A 20,221-nucleotide genomic window follows, 5' to 3' on the forward strand; every position below is an offset into this window, starting at 1 on the left:
GGACATTTTCAATGGAGGCAGGTGTGACAGGACTGCAGACAAGTATCTGCAGGTCCAGGCAGTGGCGTAAAGTAGACCCCCAGCACCCACTGCGGGGCATACATGCTAGGGATGGACATCGATGGTCGATGTTTCGGAAACATTGATGTTTTTCTTTCGATGTTAGTGTTTTTACCATTTAATGGTGACCTTCCGATGTTTGACACCATCGAATGCTAATCATTCGATGGTGTACCGATGGTGGCTTATTTTTTTGTAATTCCCAAAAGCTATGCCTCCCCTGGCTGCTGTGTCTGTGTCAGGGAAACTTCCTAGGTTCGTTGGAGGCTGTCTGACTTTCTCTCTGCTTCCCTCCCTCTCCCTCTCTATGGTTGCTGTAGCTGCTAGGCAACAGGGCCCACTGCTAGTTCTGATTGGCTCTCCCTGACTCAGAGAGCCAATCAGAGCACAAACCTCACCCTGCAGCACCAGTCACTCAAACAGCAGCAAATTTCACAGACACACTGAGCTCTGGAGGATTCAGGCCCTTATTCAGATCTGTGCGGCCGGAGCTGCACACGGTGCTCCGGCCGCACAAACCAATCCCCGCCCACGATACGGATCGCCACGGCCGTCCGTACACGGACGGCTGGCGATCCGCAAGAAAATGGTGGGGCGTACGCCTCCACCATGGTGGGAGCTGCCCCCTGCATTCGATGGTCGGCGACCATCGAAGGCAGGGCCGCACGCCCCACCAGGTCCCGCAAGCTGAGACCACACGGACAATCGTCCGTGTGATAGCTTGTATGGGGGCTGAGAGCTGACATCCGGCGACGTCAGCTTCCCGCCCCCATCACTGGCGTCATACCCTCATTAGCATGCATACGCCCCGCGTTTGCATGGGAACGCCCATGAAACGCGGGGCGTATGCATAGGGAAATGAGGGTATGAAGCCCCTCACGCCCCTATACGCCCCCTTTGCGGCGGACGAACTACGTCTGCGGCGAATTGGGCTGCACATGCGCAGATTGACCTCTGCGCATGTGCAGACTGAAAACATCGGCGGTACGGCCGCACGTGGGCCGTACCGCACGATTCAGAATAAGGGCCTCAGAGAGGAGGAGAAGTCACTGAATGTTATACCAGCTCAGGCAAGCTACAATAATAATAATAGGTACACAATACAACTAGCTACAGATATTTGTGAATGTCAGTCACATACAACACTCATTAATATACTGCATTAGTATTACCAGGCAGCAACCACTATATGATCATCAGTGAAGTGTTGGTCAGAGATTGTCTGTTTCTGTGAATATAGTGAGATAGTGAGGAACAATATACACAGTCCTGGGGTACCAGTGGAATGAACCAAGATAAAGGTGCCCATACGCTGTTGTGACGTCTCGCAGCAGTGTACGGACACAGGACAGCCTGCAGGCTGCAGGGACCTTCCCGGCGGCAGGAACGCATGCGATCCGTTGTGATAGATTGCATGCATCCCTGCTTCCCACCCGCCTCACCGCCAGGAGGAACGGGTGGCTGCCTGCCGGTCTGAGCACCTGGTCGGGTCCGATGCGCACGGGACCCAACAGCATGTCAGGGAGAGGCGATTTGGTCCGATTTAAGGGGTCGATTGGTCGCAATTGGCCACAATCGGACCAAATCGCCTCAGTGTAGGGGCACCTTAACTGTTTTTATATATAGTGAACTATTTTTTATATTACGTGACCTTGTCGCTAGCGATTGGTCGCTCAGTGACCGAATTGCTGGTTATCAGTATTTTACTGGGGACCAGTGATTCTAGCAAGTTCCTGCGACCAGCGACCGTCGCTGGGCTGCGGTGGGAGCGCACACACGGCGAAGGTCGCTAGGTATCACCGGCAATATGGTCACTGAGCGACCATATAGCTGACGATGGAAGCTAGAATCGCCTAGTGTGTAGCATTATAGTGGTGCCCCCACAGATCCTGGCACCCTAGGCAGCTGCCTAATGGTAGAGCCAGCCCGAGTTAGTTTACAATTTATCTAATTTTATTACATTTTGATTACTTGCTGTTAAAGTGTTAATAATGTGTACAAAATTATTATACTACTTCATCATTGGGCATTGTGTTAATATTATATATGTATATTATACACACAATGTCCAATGATAAAGTAATATGTTGCTCAGAGCCTGGGCCCTGCCACCAAACTCAATTACTACCTTACAAATGGCAATACAGGCTTTTGCGCATGCACTAGTCATATAACTAGTTTTCACCATCGAATACTTTTGATTCGATGGTTAGTTACCATCGCATCGAAAGTTTCAATGGTGGAAGCACTGCCATCATTTGATGGTTGGCTTCCGATGTCCATCCCTAATACATGCCTACCCTCCCGCGCGTCCGGAAACGTAGGGGGCGGGGCTTGCGCGGCAACATAACTAACTGCCGGCCACCGCGGTGATATGAGTGGCCGAGCTGCTGTCAGGAAGTCGGGAGGAGCACTGCAGGAGAGTCACCATAGCAGCAGCCAGAGCTTCCGGAGTTGGCTCCGCCCACCACACTCCGTGCCTCAGCCCTACTCCTGCGGGTCTGCCTGTTCCTGTCACCGGCTGCCCCCTCACCACACTGCCTGCTCCCATCACACACACGGTTCAACACAGCCAGGTGAGTGCTGTGTGTACTGGGGAGTGTGGGCTGTTATATATGGGAGAGAAACTGTGTGTGTGTGTGTGTGTGTGTGTGTGTGGGGATGTTTATAATGTATTATAGTATCAGGGAGTTGTATATAATGTCATATGGGGGAGTAATTGTGCAATGTGTGTGTGGGGTTGCTGTGTATATTGTAATATGGGGGCTGTGTATAACATACATCCCAACTTCTTGGGAGTCGGAGGAGGGACAGGGGACTGCGCGCAGGAAAACGTTGGGGGCGTGGCCTATACTAACGGGTCACCCGCGAGGCCACGCCCCCGTTTTGATGCTATGGGGGCATGACCCAGGGGCTCTGTGAACCTCTAGCCATGCCCCCAGCCCCCTGGCTGCGGGAATAGACGCTGTGCTTATGTGCACAGCGTTTATTCACCGCTGCTCACCAGCCAAGAGGGGCAATACTCCCCCCCCTCGCCGCGGGACACTGCCGGCCGCGGGAGGGACGCAGGAATGTCCCCCGAAAACCGCGGAAAGTTGTGAGATATGCTATAGGAGTCTCCCTGAAACTGGTTTTCAAAAGTAGGCAAGTATGCTGCGGGGGCTATTGCAATGCCACTGCTTCCGAGAGATTCTTCTCATGCACATCCTCTTCTGGGGCTGAGTGGGCATTAATGGGTGTACACAGGAGAGACCTCCCTAGGACGCTCCATGGGCATGTACACAGTATTGTGACCTATTGTCCTGCACATGCATAGCGTCCGCCATTTTCATCGGCATCTCCTACACCAAACACGGGCAAGGTGTAAGTGCCATGACCGGTGCTGATGGCTTTTGGCACCCATTATTGGCGCAGCATTACTCTCGCCCAATGCATTCCCCAAACCTTTGCTGTCACTTCTCGGAGTGCAAAGGCTGCATTCCCATTGGTTTCTTATTAAGAGCGCCAATTGTCTGCAGTTTTTCCTTGCGAGTGGAGCGTACAATGTGATAAGCTTGGCTCCTAGGTGACAGTTAAACATGGTATTAAACTGTGTGTCACTCACTGGAACTCCAAGATGACAGGTCTGCAGAGCCGCTGAGCCGCGTGCGCCACCCTGCAGCACAAACAAATCAGGCAAAGGTCAGAGAAAAATGATCCTGTACTGCAGAAATATGATAGCTGGATCCCGCCGTCAATAATTTCTACAAGTTAACGTCTTCTTGGCTCGTTGTGTAAATACCGGTTCTAAGCTGTGCATGTGCGTGCGTCTTACAGCAAAATAAATCTCCCACCCCCCCTTCCTAGGATTTAATCTCCCTCCCAAACGTTGGCGGACAATCAAATCTCATTTATTTCTCTGTATTATTCTTACAGACTGTTGTGGCTCTCTGACCAGAACCATGGCTGTTCCCAGAACATTCCGCGCAACGGCTCAACAAAGACGGAGTGCAGAGACTGCTCCTAACTAAGCGCAGGGCCGGATTAACAATGGGCCTGATGGAGCTAAAGCTCCAGGCCCACTCTCCAAATAGAGAAAAATCGAGTAGGTTCTTTTGAGCGCTAGGGACAAGTGTGCTGTGTATTGTACAGAATGCTGCCCTCTGGTATAGGGATGCCGCCCTCAACAGAAGAAGCTTTACAGAAAAGAGAAGCAGTGGGCGCCTTCTGTACACTAAAATGGTTTATTCAACAATACACATAACCTATATCACAAAAAACACATTAACAATAGCTTTGCATGCATGCAAAAAATTAAAAAGTATATATGTACTCTAAAAATCGCTTTAATGCAATTGCATAGGAATAAAAATCTGCAGCAGATATTTACCAAGTCCCAATTGGATGGTGTGGTTGTTGGGGTAGAACCGATAATTAAAGTCCCACAGGTGGTCAAGATCTTTCCAAGAGAACAAGTAGTAATATATGCAATATTGGATAAATCCCCAAATGGATCAAACAGGGGCAAGCAGATCACTTACTCGTCGCTCTGTGTGGAAAGCCCAACAATGAATGGTGGCGTATGGGCTGTAAATCGAATGGCACTGTCTCTCACAAGATAGGTAGGTACATCAGGTAAGGTGCTTTGTGGTGTCCAATTTTAAGCAGTTGCTGCTCCGGCCGACCCGCCGCTTGCAGATGAGGATACACCGTCTCCTGTGATTGCACCTCCTTAGTGCAGTGAGCTAGTGCTCGGCTCTCATGTACAGGCGTGGGCGCACAGTCCTCCGTGTATGCGGCATGCTGTGTGGAGATGCGCTGTAGTAGCTGGGGATATCCGTAGCAGGGATCAAGTTCTCGATGGAAGATGTGACCAAGGACCGGTGAATAATGCCGGTCGGGTGACACTGGTGTTTCCCATAGATCCTTTAGCTGCAGTGACCAAATAGTACTCCTCACGAAAACGCGTTTCGCCGCGCTCAGGCAGCTTTTTCAATTCAGGAATGAGGAGTTCCATGCTGGGGGATGGTCTTATACCTGTTAGGTGATTATATGCAGGTGTATGTCTCATTACTATAGTCCATTGTTTCATTGGCTCTAAAACTCTGTCTTTCATTTAGTATGGAAAGCAACGGTGACATATCGCAATTCTTATATCACAGTGCAATAAAAATATATATGTACACGCATAATGTTGCACTGACAGACTAACGTTCAATTTGATATTTTATTTTTGTATATAGATTTAATTTTTGTATATAGATTTAGTTTAGTAGGAATCACCACAGGATATGAGTATATGTCATATGTATGATATATAATGTATTTAGTACGTTTAGTCGTTGTCAAATATAAATGTGTAGGTGTGTTCTAACACTCTGTACGTGTCAGACCCATATCAGTTTGATTCTGGTGGGAAGATTTCTATTTCAGAGGTTTTAATCTTAAAGGGACCTTCACTTGTCGACATAAGAATGGTAGACACAAATATTCAGTGTCTATATCCACTTGACAGCGGAGTATATATATAGCAATTGTCCTTAATCTAAGGGTAGATCCTAGTCTAATACCCCTTTCACATCGCACTTTTAAAACGGTATATTGCCGTTTTTTTTTCCATTTTAAAACGTTTGAGGCTGCAATGTGAAAGTGCCAAAGTTGATTTACCAGTTAAAGTCCTACACGGTTCAAAGCCGTTTTTTTGGCAGTTTGAACAGCTCTATTTCAATGGCTTGAAACGTGTCCCTTGGGGGTTAAACGGGTTGAATGTTTGAATGGTATTAAATGATTTTTAAAACGTTTTTCACCTGCAATGTGAAAGGTCTCAAGGCTCAGACCCGTTTTAAAGTCCCATTTAAGAATACTGTGTCATTACCCATTTCTGCAATGTGAAAGCAGTATAAGTGTCTATGCGGCAGGACGGCTTAGATCTTTGGGAGAGAAGGAAAACTGTACAAGTATTTAAACAATTTAAAGGTATATATCCACTCGTTTATGAGAAGTCATAGAGAGTGCTATCCAAACGGATGCTCGGTGGGAGATGATACAGAAATAGCAAAAAGGCCTGACAGCATAATAACAATGAAACTAAAGGTGCCCATAGACGGTCCGTTTAACGGATCCGTTCGGCACTTAATTAGCACACATCGCATCGCATTGCATGCCTTGTGCATGCAGTGTGCATGCAATGCCATCCGATGCGATGTGTAGCTAGTACAAAAAGTATGTGCAGCAAATACTTTTTGTACCGTACGATGAGATGCGCGGGAGCGCGCATCTCATAGTACAGAACGGACGGTCCGGGAACGGACCGTCTATGGGCACCTTTATACTAGAAATAATCAGTAATAATATTGATCATAATGAAATAAAATAAAAATACAGTAATGATATAAAAATATACATAAAAAATATAAAGATTTATATAAAAAAAAAAAAGTAAGAATAATACTGCTGCATAAATACAGGGAGAGGGGAGAAGAAGAGAGGAAGGAAAGTACATCTAATGTTTTTTCTGGGTGCCTGGCATGGGCCCAATTGTTAGGGGCACATGTCGCGCACTACCTAGAGGACTATTCATAGATACCAGAGAAGGACTGGTCTACTGAGAGATGCGGGGCCATTTGTCTACAACAAGAAGATAGACAGCCATTAGGTCGACACCATTAGTTCGACAACTCAATAGGTCGACATGCTTTTAGGTCGACATATCAATAGGTCGACATGTCAATAGGTCGATGTGCCATTAGGTCGACAGTGTCTAGGTCGACAGTTAAAAGGTCGACATGTTTTTTTTTCACAGTTTTTTTACCCAAATGTCGACACAGCTGACATGGACACAGTTTGAAGTGAACCGCAGCCCCTCGCATCGCTCGCTAATCTAACTCCACGCCCTAGTGGATGGTAGGGCATGAAATTCCGCCTGTCGGCACATGTCGGCTCAAAAAACTGTGAAAAAAACCATGTCGACCTTTTGACTGCCGACCTAGGCAGTGTCGACCTAATGGCAGTGTCAACCTAATGGCATGTCGACCTATTGACATGTCGACCTAATGGTATGTCGACCTAAAAGCATGTCGACCTATTGAGTTGTCAAACTAATGGTGTCGACCTAATGGCTGTCTATCTTCTTGTTGTAGACAAATAGTCCGGATACCCTACTGAGAGATGTCAGACATCAGGAGGGCAGGGTTCAAATAAATTCAAGGTCTATAGTTTCGTTTAGGCCATGGGGTTTGTGTCTGCAGCTTCAGTATCCATGCCGCTTCCTGTCGGCACATATTCCTGGACCGATCTCCTGCACGGCTTGTTGTAACTATATGTTCTAAGCCCACGACTCTTAGGTTAGAGGGGTCACTATTGTGAGTCTCCGCGAAGTGGCGGGGGACACTGTGGTTTGTACATTTCTTTAGGATATATCTCCTATGCTCCAACACTCTAACCTTGAGTGGTCGAATAGTGCGGCCTACATAGTACATATTGCAAGAGCATATGAGTAGATATATTACGTAATTGGTGGTGCAGTTTATAAATGATTCTATATTGAACGTTTTTTCTAGATTTGTGGATGTAATGTTTTATGTCTTGTTAATTACGTGCTTGTATGCACTGTGTATGGTTGCATCTAGGGAATCCTACTATTTTGGGGCCCACGATTGTACTTTGTACTCCTACCTTTTTAGTGTCTGATTTGAAGAAACATGGTGTTAGTATATTTTTTAACTTGCGTGCTCGTTTGAAAATAATAGTTGGCTCTTTTTCTAAATTGCTCATAAGGATAGGATCCGTACTAAGCAATCTATAGTTATTGAAATCTATTTGAATACATTTGAAATCTTGTTAGCCGCCACATTGTATTTTGAGATGAAGCATACTTTACCAATCTTTCCATCCTTACTTTTATTTTTACCACTCTCTCTCTGTTTATTTTTGCTGTCGATTATTGTACTCCTATCTAGATAGGACTTTAAATATCGGTTCTACCCCAACAACCACACCATCCAATTGGGACTTGGTAAATATCTTCTGCAGATTTTTATTTTTATTCCTATGCAATTGCATTGAAGCGATTTTTAGAGTACATATATACTTTTTAATTTTTTTGCATGCATGCAAAGCCACTCTCCAAATAGGCCTCCTTTGTAGAAGAGGACTGGGGCTTTCCAATGAGCCCAGCCTCGCGTTGCTAGCCCCCTGTAAACCGGAGATACCGCCGGGCAAACCTGGAACGTTTTCCCCATAGGATAACTTGGTACCCGCTAATTCAGCCACCCCCATCCAGTTCTGAAGGCTGCCAGTTCATCACCTGGCATCACAGAAGCTCAAAGTTGATCTCATTCGAACCCAAATCGCTGGTCCTTCAATACCTCTCATATAAATGGGGCAGTTGGTTCCAAAGATATATCTGGTTAAATTATATAGCTGGTTAAAAGGGGGGGGGGGGGGGTAGGTCCCCTTCATACTAGAAAATGCAGGGACTAGGCTGGTGTAAAAGGGGCCAGCTCGGGAATGTCCCTGCATGATCCTGAGACCATATTCCTGGGTATTTTCTGGTGTGAAAGGGGTATTATTTCAAATAGCCGGGACCTGCAGTGCTCCGAATACAGCAGGGAGGCCCCGCTCTCTTTTTCCAGCTGTCAATAGCTATCACTTCTGCCTGGTGGCGGCTGTCCCCCAGTTACCACGAGCATGTATTCCCCCTTGGCAATGAGGATGTAATCCCATATGGCACAAGTACCTACCCTCTCACCAGAAATTCACCCAACACATTAGGGCAAATTAGTATAAGAACAGTGGGTACTTGTGGATTATCACGGCTCCCATCGCATGCCATTGCATGCCATATATAGTGGCATGCGATGGGATGCGATTTTTGCCGTTTTAACGGAAGCGTGGCGAGGGGACGCGGACACCTGTGAAGCCCGCGAGGGGACGCATATACCTGTGAAGGTATCTGTGTCCCCTTGCGGGGCTCAATGCGCTTGCCACGCTTCGGGCTCGGTGGCTTGCTGCACTCGCCACACTTTCTATTCTCAACTCCACGCCGACATGGATAGTGGGGGTATGAAAAGGTCGTAGGACGTGTACTGCCGCCCCTCACGGGCTCGCTGCGCTCGCCACGCTTCGGGTTCGCGTTGATAGTGGGTGTGGTACAGCCTCAAAAATGATGTTTGATACTAATTTCAATGCATTTGGATGCTTTTCTGTTAAAAAACGCATGCGATCGCATGCGATGCAATGCGATTTTTTCATGTGCGATGGCCATCGTGGGAGCCGTGATACTCCACAAGTACCGAACAGTGTTTTTAAAGACCATACACGTTATAAAAATATTTTCTTAAAATGTAGATTGGTTACCGAGGGCGAGATTTATTAAGCTTGGTGAAGTGATAAAGATTCTGGTACTTGATCACTGACCAATCAGCTCCTGACTGTTAAGTTACAGGCTGGGTTTAAAAAGGGACAGCCAGGAGCTGATGGGCCAGTTATAAAGGACCAGGCATTTTATCACTTCTCCTCCCTTATGCTTCATACATCCACCCTAGTCTGTAACTTGACAGGAGCGGCTTGGCCGGTGATAAAGTACTAGACACTTTATCACTTCAAGTATCCACAAATGGCAAGAAAAAGAGGATGGTGAATCCAGCCTGTATTTTTAGGGTCTGAGCACAGGAAACGAGTATTCCAACACCCGGGGGATCCCCAGAAAACACCCCCATGGTGCGAGCGACTAATCTTCGCTCACTACCTTCAGGCGGAAGCCTGAATCGGCCCCATAGTCACTTTAGATCAGGCATGGCCATACTATGGTCCTCCAGCTGTTGTGAAACTACACATCCCAGCATGCCTTGCCATGGTTTTAGCATTCCCTAATAGCATGATGGGACTTGTAGTTTCACAACAACTGGGGGGCATTAGTTTGGACATGCCTGCTTTAGATAGAAGCAGTGCAAATGTGAAGAATCCATGTATAATTCTTAGGAAGGCAGACCGGGTCCCCCATGAAGGAAATACAAATCTGGTTGGTTGGCCGTCTTTACCGCTGTTTATAAATGTCGCCCAGTATATATCCGGCTCGCAGTCCGACATCTGCCATCATCAGTGATTCTCTGCTGCACTCATACTGGGATTTCTATCTCTAATAAAGACCAGTCCTGCCAATAATGGCGAGTATTGGTAGTGTAAATACCCGTATATTGTACAGAAATCGCCCAGTGTGGTGTCTGTCCTGTGGTGATCGGGCTTCTAAATCTCCCACTTCATTGAGTGATTTCACCCTCTAAAAAGGTTTTAAGCTGAGGTTGGTTTGGCCTCTCCGGAGATGTGGGTGAGTATAATCCCTGCCTTGTTCCTGCAACCGGTACTCTTTACCTAGAACGGCGCCCATCGGGGTGATCGCGGGATCGCGGGCAGTACATAAACGGCCGCGACGCGATGCCCGCGATCACCGCGATTTTCCCATAGGGAACAATGTTAAAAAGCCAGATTGACCGCGATTTTGCATTCAATGCCTCAATGCCCGCGATTTTCCCATAGGAATCAATGTTAAATGGGCTACAGAGCCCAAATAGGCTCAATTAACCCTTAAATGTCACCCCAATTTTTTGACGCCACCCCACGATCCACGCCAACCCGAAGCGTGGCGAGCGCAGCGAGCCCGCGAGGGGCGGCGGTACGCGTCCTCCGACCTTTTCATGCCCTACTATCCACGTCGGCGTGGAGTTGAGAATAGAATAGTGTGGCGAGCGCAGCGAGCCACCGAGCCCGAAGCGTGGCGAGCGCAGCGAGCCCCGCGAGGGGACGCGGATACCTTCACAGTTATACGCGTCCCCTCGCGGACTTCACAGGTGTCCGTGGCGATGCCGACACCTGTGAAGCCCGCGAAGGGACGCGTTTACCTGTGAAGGTATCCGCGTCCCCTCGCGGGGCTCGCTGCGCTCGCCACGCTTCGGGCTCGGTGGCTCGCTGCGCTCGCCACACTATTCTATTCTCAACTCCACGCCGACGTGGATAGTAGGGCATGAAAAGGTCGGAGGACGCGTACCGCCGCCCCTCGCGGGCTCGCTGCGCTCGCCACGCTTCGGGTTGGCGTGGATCGTGGGGTGGCGTAAAAAAATTGGGGTGACATTTAAGGGTTAATTGGGTCTATTTGGGCTCTGTAGCCCATTTAACATTGATTCCTATGGGAAAATCGCGGGCATTGAGGCATTTTACATTAAAATCGCTGTCAATTAGGCTTTTTAACATTGTTCCCTATGGGAAAATCGCGGTCATCGCGGGTACACGATTTTGATGTACCCGCGATTTACCCGCGATGCCCGCGATGACCGCGATTTTTTACCCCCGACGCCCGCGATTCTGATCGCGGGCGCCGTTCTAGGTAAAGAGTACCCTGCAACCTAACTATAACCTCCTGCATGTCTGCCACAGCTACCAGCCGCCACCTAACCCTGAGCATCACCCCCTGCAGCGCTGTGTTGGGGGGGGGGGGGGGGGGGTGTGATGCTGAAACGTGCCTTGCCTGTGTATTCTTATCTGTGTAACCAGCCTGTGTCATTCTGCCTTTTACTAAATGATCCAGTCAGGAGGGCTCAGGAAAGATTCATTCATCATTCATTTCAGACTGTTTGAAACCAGTTTACATAAAAGCCATATACATAGTCCGAACCTATAAGCCAGGGGTTCTCAAACTCGGTCCTCGGGACCCCACATGGTTCACATTTTACAGGTCACCCGATAGGTGCAATCATTACTTATTGACACGTTTTACGAGATCCACAGGTGGAGCAAATTATTTCACTTGTGATTCTGTGAGGAGACCTGCAAAACATGCACTGTGTGGGGGTCCTGAGGACCAAGTTTGAGAACCTGTGCTATAGGCACAGACTTTTTTTTATTATCTTTAAGTATGGTAGGGATCTAAACCTGTGGAACACATGGGATGGGGGTGAAGAGTCTGCAGATTGCTGCATGTACGTTCCCTGTTCAATCCCCCCCCCCCCGCTGCATCTTGGAACCTTCATCCTGTCACATGGCCAGTCAGCACTGCTGAGAGTTGTATCTTGCCACAATGTCCTGCAGAGATCACAGTTACTATGTTCATAGTCTTTGGGCCGATCCATTGTTTGAGGATTTGGTAGGGAACCCCATATTTGTTACTACCACTTTCCCCTTAACCCCTTATTTATGTGCTCTTTATAAACCCTTCTTACTCTGTGGGCCTTGCTCCTCTCCCTCCTGTGTTGCCCGATCCCCCCCCCCCCCCCCCCCCCCCCCTCATTCGCTTCATCAGGTGTCGGTGCTCATGGAAGAGAAGAGGAAGGAGTCTAATGAGCGAAAACAGAAACCTGAAGGAGCAGCAGGAACAGTCGGAAGAGGGCACGGGGACACCAGTGTTTGGCAAGAAGCTGCTTCTGCTGCAGAGTCAGATCGAGCAACAGCAGGAGGGAACTACCGGTAACGGGAGAAGGGTGGGGCCTAACGGTCAAGAGGACCAGCGATTGCTTTACGCATGGCTGTAGGAGCTTTGCGATCCTGTACATGTGGGGCTTGCTTGATGGCGGTTTTTGCTGCCTATATGGGAACATGTAAATTATAGGGATTATAGCAGTTGCAACATATTTTTATTAACCCCTTCAGTGGTGATCCAGGCAGCTTTCCAGGCTATGCTTCAGTGCTAACACTTCCAGGATTGCCACTGTCTTTTCCCCATCCTTGGCTCTGGGCAGCACCGCTGAGCTGAGCAATGAGCTCCGCTTCAACCGCTGCCTGGCTGCGGCTGCCCGGCCCCAGCTCCTTCCTTCCTGGCTGTTTGCGGCTTGACCTTGCTAACGTCACGCCATACACAGCCAGGTTGCTGGGGTAAGTTCCAGAAAGCGCTGCCCGGCCTTGGGACACTCATCTGTGTTTTTTTTTTTTAGGGAGCCCCCTCCAAAAATCCTGCCCTGTGGGGAGCACTCCCTAAACAAAAACAAACTATGACTATGTGGTTAAATGTCCAGAATGAATGGCTGTCCATGTGCCCCCAGTGGCTTTGGATGATCTCTGTGAGAGGCCGCATAGAAGGTAACTTGTGATGTTTCTGGGCTTACTTCAGGCTGGAGAGCGCGAGAGATGACTACAGACAGCGATGTCAGGATCTGGATCGGGAGGTTCAGGATCTGCACATGCGTAACCAAGATGTAACCGGGCTGGCTTATGAGGCGCAGTCCCTCAGGGATGAGATGGACGTACTCAGGTGAGCAGTGGTCCAGGGAATGGGGCTCTCAGGCCTGGAATTGCAGAGAGATCACCTGCTTTATGACTTATTTATCCCTTGCCTGATGTGTGGCCACAACTTGTAATTTAGTGAGACTAGATTGACTCTAGGCCAGTTGGATTATCAGACTATGCACAGCAACACAGAGTATTTCAGGAGTTGAGCCAGCTGTACTTGTTGAAGTCTTGTATTTGTAAAGTAAAACAGCAGGAGTGGAATGGATGCATCAAGAATCCAGAGGCTAAAAGTTGTATGGTAGAAGGAGCAGAGTCCCCAACAGAGTAGTGATATGAGGAGGCAGCAGGAAGCCACAGGCTAAAGGCCCCCATACATTAGTCCAACTTGTCCAAGTTGGACCTGATTTCCCCTGCAGCTCCCCCCCTGAAGGGGTCAAACATGATTAGGCACTTGATGTGCCATGTTTTGAATGCAATTTATCATATGCAACTCCCGGGGAGCTGCAGGGGGAGAGGCGGACAAAGAGGCAGCGGATAGGGGACGCTGGTGAGTCAGGCAATTGGAGAGGCGGGGCAGCGGACACAGATGCAGCGGGTGGGGGATGCCGGGGGGGGGGGGGACTGGGAGCTGGGCAGGAGGATCAGGAAACTGCAAGGGGAAAAAACACCCCAAAAATTAATGGACCGAATCAAATGAATCGGCAATTGGTTGAGAGAGCAATCAGCCAATCACTGGCTGCCCATTCATTTGTATTGTTTTTTTTCTTTCCTTGCAGCTCCCTGATCGTCCTGCCCATCTCTCCGTTCACAGGCGTCCCCTGCCCGCTACCGCTGTGTTCGCTGCCTGCTTGTCACTGCCCTTGCAGTGTCCCCCCGCCCAGAGGCTGCACATAAGTTTTAGAAAGTGTTATGTGCAGCCGGCCCGACTCGGATCCGGTGCACAGTTACATCAGAAGGACCAGGGTACCCAGCAGCACATAGTAGTGATATGAGTGGGGAATAGTGGTAGCAGGTAGACTAAGAGCCAAACAGACACTCTATGTACTAGAAGGGTAACAGAACTGAAAAGAGGCCACCTTCCCTGTCAGTTCCATGTGTTCTATACAAGGGCGTAGCTACTATTGCGGCAGGGGGTGCAGCTGCTATGGGGCCCAAAGCTAAGAGGGGACCCCTTCCCTGTCAGTTCCATGTGTTCTAAACAAGGGCGTAGCTACTATAGGGGCAGGGGGTGCAGCTGCTATGGGGCCCAAAGCTCAGAGGGGCCACCTTTCATGTCGGTTACGTTTATAGGTATGTAGGTGTGTTTTTTTTTTCTTTAATACAATGTATTAAATGAATCGCCATAAAATTCGACACAACACAACAAAATACAGTAGCAGTAATATCACAATAAGTCAGATCCAGTTTTATTAGACTTAAAGATAAGGGGAAAAATTCTCACAATGACCGTGCGGCGAACCGTCAAAGGCAATAGAACCAAGAGTAGGTCGAGAAGGAGAAGACATAAGGAAAGAGTGTGTGGGAGGGGGGGGGGGGTGTTTTGAGAAGTCGGCATGGAGACCAGATCTTGTTAAATGTTTTGGAAGTATGTATTATGGCAGCCATATATTCCTTAACACTTTTGTTGGTAAGCTGCTCAATCAGAGGTGTGTCACTCAGGTGCCAAAAGGGAGGGGCAATTCTGTCTAGGAAAAAACATTTGGAATCCCAATTGCACACTGAGTGAAACATATGAAGTTATGTTTCACTCAGTGTGCAATTGGGATACCAAATGTTTTTTCCTAGCCATATATTCCTTACCTGGTATGTTTAGAAGATTGAATATAACGGCCTGCATGGGGAATGTGGGGGATTTTTCCAGCTGCATAGTTATCATTTATAGCTCTGAATGAAGCTAAACATTTCTCCACTTTCCAGACGATGCTGGTCTAGAGCGGTAAAGTGGTTAAATAGCCCCCCCCCCCAACAAAAAAAAAATTGTAAGCTCCGCTGAGGCAGGAACTAGGGTGTACCCAGCTTAATTCTTATCAATGAGATGGGTGTAACTATAACTATAAACCTTTCAAAAATAATTAACAGCTCTTCCAACACACCCATGAGGTGGCTGCCCAGTGTCGTTTTTTTTGTGGGGTGTCGCCAGTAGCCCTAATCCCCAGATGACATTGTAGTTCAGACCAAACTACAGACAAGGAAAGTCGTGACTGCTTAGAGTCGGTTAGCAGAACTGTACCGGACAGGTGGAACACGGTACATCTCCGGAGAAGTAGCCGAGGACGGAGCAGGCAGCAGGTGCAACAGGTGTCTATTCTTTGTCGTGCAGTTCGCCATTAACTGATGATATGGTATCTAGCTCCATTGGCACGTTATGATAGCTTTTCACGTTATGATAGCTTTTACCCCATTTAGGGCACACAAATTGAATGTCGTCAAAGAGGCTTTGGTCCATGGCAGGAATCGGTTCTTTGTAGGCTTCGCTGTAAGACACGGGACATTGTTGATCTGTACCATGCACATGTGCCTTGCACATGTGCCGTTTGAGTGGAGACGCTGTTTTTCCAGTCTCTATGTTTTGCCATGCAACTGAAGAGAAGTAGGGGTGTTCTCGCACGTTGCCGTTTACCCCGAGCCGGAGGGTCTGGTCCTTGCACAGGAGTTGGGATATAATGTCCTTTGTTGCGGGATCAGTAATACCTGCGTATGACGGTTCTTTCTTAAGGGTATTTCTCATGATCTCTTCCTTATCCTTTCCAGGAAAAGGGTGCATTCGTAGGGTGAGCATATATAATATCACACCGAATGCAAACCAGTCCACGCCTGCACTAAATGGTGCACCTAATAAAACTTCTGGAGCCTTATAGCCACGTGTCCCAACAATCATACTGTCCTTGGTTTCTCCATATACATTCAACGTGGCCAGACCAAAGTCTGTGATCTTTACATGTCCACTCTTTGTCAGCAAAATGTTCTCAGCTTTTAGGTCTCTGTGGATTATTCCTCTGGAGTGCAGGAACTGCAATCCACAGACCAGTTCTGTGGCAATAAATTTTATTGCCAATGGGTTCAGCATGTTCGTGACCCCAAAATCGAAGAGGTCCCCTCCGCCAACCAGTTCCATTACATAATAAAGATAGCTGTTTGTTTGGAAGGCTGCGTATCCACGGGTCAGGAAAGGACTCTCATGTGCCACTTGAAGTACCCGACACTCGGTCATAATGTACTCCCGTTCCAGTGATGCTCTCCTCTTTGCACTTTGAATGAGTGCTCTTTTCTTTAGGATCTTAACTGCTACTCTTTTCTTATGAACAGAGTCTGTGGCGAGCATCACTTTGCCGTAACCTCCCTTTCCAAGAAGCGAGTGGAAAGTAAATGTTCCCACTGTTAAGGGGACAGTAACGCTCTCTTCTGCAGTTTGCTGACCTTCTGCAGTTTGTTGCCCTTCTGCAGTTTGCTGACCTTCTGCAGTTTGCTGACCTTCTGCAGTTTGCTGACCTGGTAGGGTGTCTGGTTGTCCTCTGCCAATTGCTGTTATAAGTTGACTCTTTTTCTCTTTAATAAAACCAGCAAATCTATTCCAGTTTCTTTGCAAAGCTACAGTGCTTAACTTCTTATCGCACCTCTTTTCCTCTGGTAAGTTTGTCTGGCCTGCCCAATGGCTGCATCCTTCCCCTGGGTCTTCAGCAATGGCCATGTTTCTCGTTTTTCTCACTTGCCAAAATCTGGGACATCTGCGACATGATTTAAGGAACTGATCTCTTTTCTTTGTCATAAAGGCTACCAATCTCTTCCAGCCTCTCTGTACACCTGGTACCAATGAGGAATTTCTTCTCATGTGTCTCGCTGCCTGCTTTGTTTTCCTGCTCACTTTCCTTCTCCTCTGCATTTTCTTTCCTTTCTTTATCCATGCTTTCTTTCTCTTGATAGGACCCATGTTATGTCACAAGACTAGGGCTCTTAGAGAAAAAAACAAATTTGCACTATCGCAAAAACAAATTCGCACTATCGCAAAAACAAATTTGCACAAATCGCAACTGTGACCTCCAGTAAGAACTGTATATCACATCTGAGACTCTGTGTCTTCAGCAGCTGTGTGATGTCATCGGTAACTGTGATGTCACAATGGAGCATAGTTCTAAAGGTCACCTACATTATGACAGCTGATATGAGGTGTTTTTTTTGTTTGTTTGTTTTTTTTCTTTACAAATTCTAAAACTTATTTTCACCAGTTATGAAATTAACTATTAGAAAACCTAAATGTGTTCTTTAATATTGCCAATGTTTTCCACCAGTCCTACAAGGAGTTATTTGCTCAATGTAGCTTATATCTATCTAGTGCTTAGTGCTGCTTCAGTAATCCGGAAGCCCTATTTGGCTTAATGGGGACAACCGATAATGGGGCAGATGTATTAAGCCTGGAGAAGAGATAAAGTGGAGATCAGGCAAAAGGAGATAAAGCACCAACCAATCCAATCCCAACTGTCATTTTCAAACACAGTTCATTGGCCATTTACTAAATGGTCCAGTCAGGAGGGCTCAGGAAAGATTCATTCATCATTCATTCCAGACTGTTTGAAACCAGTTTACACAAAAGCCATATACATAGTCCGAACCTATAAGCCAGGGGTTCTCAAACTCGGTCCTCGGGACCCCACATGGTTCACATTTTACAGGTCACCCGATAGGTGCAATCATTACTTATTGACACGTTTTAAGAGATCCACAGGTGGAGCAAATTATTTCACTTGTGATTCTGTGAGCAGACCTGCAAAACATGCACTGTGTGGGGGTCCTGAGGACCAAGTTTGAGAACCTGTGCTATAGGCACAGACTTTTTTTTATTATCTTTAAGTATGGTAGGGATCTAAACCTGTGGAACACATGGCATGGGGGGATGGGGGTGAAAAGTCTGCAGATTGCTGCATGTACGTTCCCTGTTCAATCCCCCCCCCCCCCCCCCCCCCCCCCCGCTGCATCTTGGAACCTTCATCCTGTCACATGGCCAGTCAGCACTGCTGAGAGTTGTATCTTGCCACAATGTCCCGCAGAGATCACGGTTACTATGTTCATAGTCTTTGGGCCGATCCATTGTTTGAGGATTTGGTAGGGAATCCCATATTTGTTACTACCACTTTCCTCTTAACCCCTTATTTATGTGCTCTTTAATAAACCCTTCTTACTCTGTGGGCCTTGCTCCTCTCCCTCCTGTGTTGCCCGATCCCCCCCCCCCCCCTCATTCGCTTCATCAGGTGTCGGTGCTCATGGAAGAGAAGAGGAGTCTAATGAGCGAAAACAGAAACCTGAAGGAGCAGCAGGAACAGTCGGAAGAGGGCACGGGGACACCAGTGTTTGGCAAGAAGCTGCTTCTGCTGCAGAGTCAGATCGAGCAACTGCAGGAGGAAACTACCGGTAACGGGAGAAGGGTGGGGCCTAACGGTCAAGAGGACCAGCGCTTGCTTTACGCATGGCTGTAGGAGCTTTGCGATCCGGTACATGTGGGGCTTGCTTGATGGTGGTTTTTGCTGCCTATATGGGAACATGTAAATTATAGGGATTATAGCAGTTGCAACATATTTTTATTAACCCCTTCAGTAGTAATCCAGGCAGCTTTCCAGGCTATGCTTCAGTGCTAACACTTCCAGGATTGCCATTGTCTTTTCCCCCTCCTTGGCTCTGGGCAGCACCGCTGAGCTGAGCAATGAGCTCCGCTTCAGCCGCTGCCTGTCTGCGGCTGCCCGGCCCCAGCTCCTTCCTTCCTGGCTGTTTGCGGCTTGACCTTGCTAACGTCACGCCATACACAGCCAGGTTGCTGGGGTAAGTTCCAGAAAGCGCTGCCCGGCCTTGGGACACTCATCTGTGTTTTTTTTTTTTTTAGGGAGCCCCCTCCAAAAATCCTGCCCTGTGGGGAGCACTCCCTAAACAAAAACAAACTATGACTATGTGGTTAAATGTCCAGAATGAATGGCTGTCCATGTGCCCCCAGTGGCTTTGGATGATCTCTGTGAGAGGCCGCATAGAAGGTAACTTGTGATGTTTCTGGGCTTACTTCAGGCTGGAGAGCGCGAGAGATGACTACAGACAGCGATGTCAGGATCTGGATCGGGAGGTTCAGGATCTGCACATGCGTAACCAAGATGTAACCGGGCTGGCTTATGAGGCGCAGTCCCTCAGGGATGAGATGGACGTACTCAGGTGAGCAGTGGTCCAGGGAATGGGGCTCTCAGGCCTGGAATTGCAGAGAGATCACCTGCTTTATGACTTATTTATCCCTTGCCTGATGTGTGGCCACAACTTGTAATTTAGTGAGACTAGATTGACTCTAGGCCAGTTGGATTATCAGACTATGCACAGCAACACAGAGTATTTCAGGAGTTGAGCCAACCTGTACTTGTTGAAGTCTTGTATTTGTAAAGTAAAACAGCAGGAGTGGAATGGATGCATCAAGAATCCAGAGGCTAAAAGTTGTATGGTAGAAGGAGCAGAGTCCCCAACAGAATAGTGATATGAGGAGGCAGCAGGAGGCCACAGGCTAAAGGCCCCCATACATTAGTCCAACTTGTCCAAGTTGGACCTGATTTCCCCTGCAGCTCCCCCCCTGGAGGGGTCAGACACGATTAGGCACTTGATGTGCCATGTTTTGAATGCGATTTATCATATGCAACTCCCGGGGATCTGCAGGGGGAGAGGCGGACAAAGAGGCAGCGGATAGGGGACGCTGGTGAGTCAGGCAATTGGAGAGGCGGGGCAGCGGACACAGATGCAGCGGGGGGGGGGGGGGGGACTGGGAGCTGGGCAGGAGGATCAGGAAACTGCAAGGGGAAAAAACACCCCAATACTAATTAATGGACCGAATCAAATGAATCGGCAATTGGTTGAGAGAGCAATCAGCCAATCACTGGGTGCCCATTCATTTGTATTGTTTTTTTTTTCTTTCCTTGCAGCTCCCTGATCGTCCTGCCCAGCTCTCCGTTCA

The 20,221-nt window shown here is 48.0% G+C and overlaps 1 protein-coding gene across 1 annotated transcript; it reads left to right on the plus strand.

Annotated features, from left to right (window-relative positions):
- The first annotated feature begins 2,420 nt into the window (after positions 1-2,420).
- On the plus strand, positions 2,421-19,979 carry LOC146019630 (protein Hook homolog 2-like). The gene is made up of 3 exons (XM_083152135.1): positions 2,421-2,636; positions 18,498-18,657; positions 19,300-19,979. The coding sequence occupies exons 2-3, from the start codon at positions 18,510-18,512 to the stop codon at positions 19,386-19,388; spliced, it is 237 nt and encodes a 78-aa protein (XP_083008261.1). The 5' UTR covers positions 2,421-2,636; positions 18,498-18,509; the 3' UTR covers positions 19,389-19,979.
- Positions 19,980-20,221: the final 242 nt, after the last annotated feature.

Source organism: Crinia signifera, chromosome 7 (assembly GCF_055691185.1).
Source record: "Crinia signifera chromosome 7, ASM5569118v1, whole genome shotgun sequence".
Lineage (NCBI taxonomy): Eukaryota > Metazoa > Chordata > Amphibia > Anura > Myobatrachidae > Crinia > Crinia signifera.

What these genes read in the sequence shown, in the direction of transcription:
- LOC146019630 (XM_083152135.1), top strand. Translation starts at nt 18,510, where the DNA reads ATGGAAGAGAAGAGGAGTCTAATGAGCGAAAACAGAAACCTGAAGGAG. An exon ending in ACTGCAGGAGGAAACTACCG is followed by an intron (nt 18,658 to 19,299) that starts GTAACGGGAGAA and finishes GGCTTACTTCAG; the next exon opens with GCTGGAGAGCGCGAGAGATG.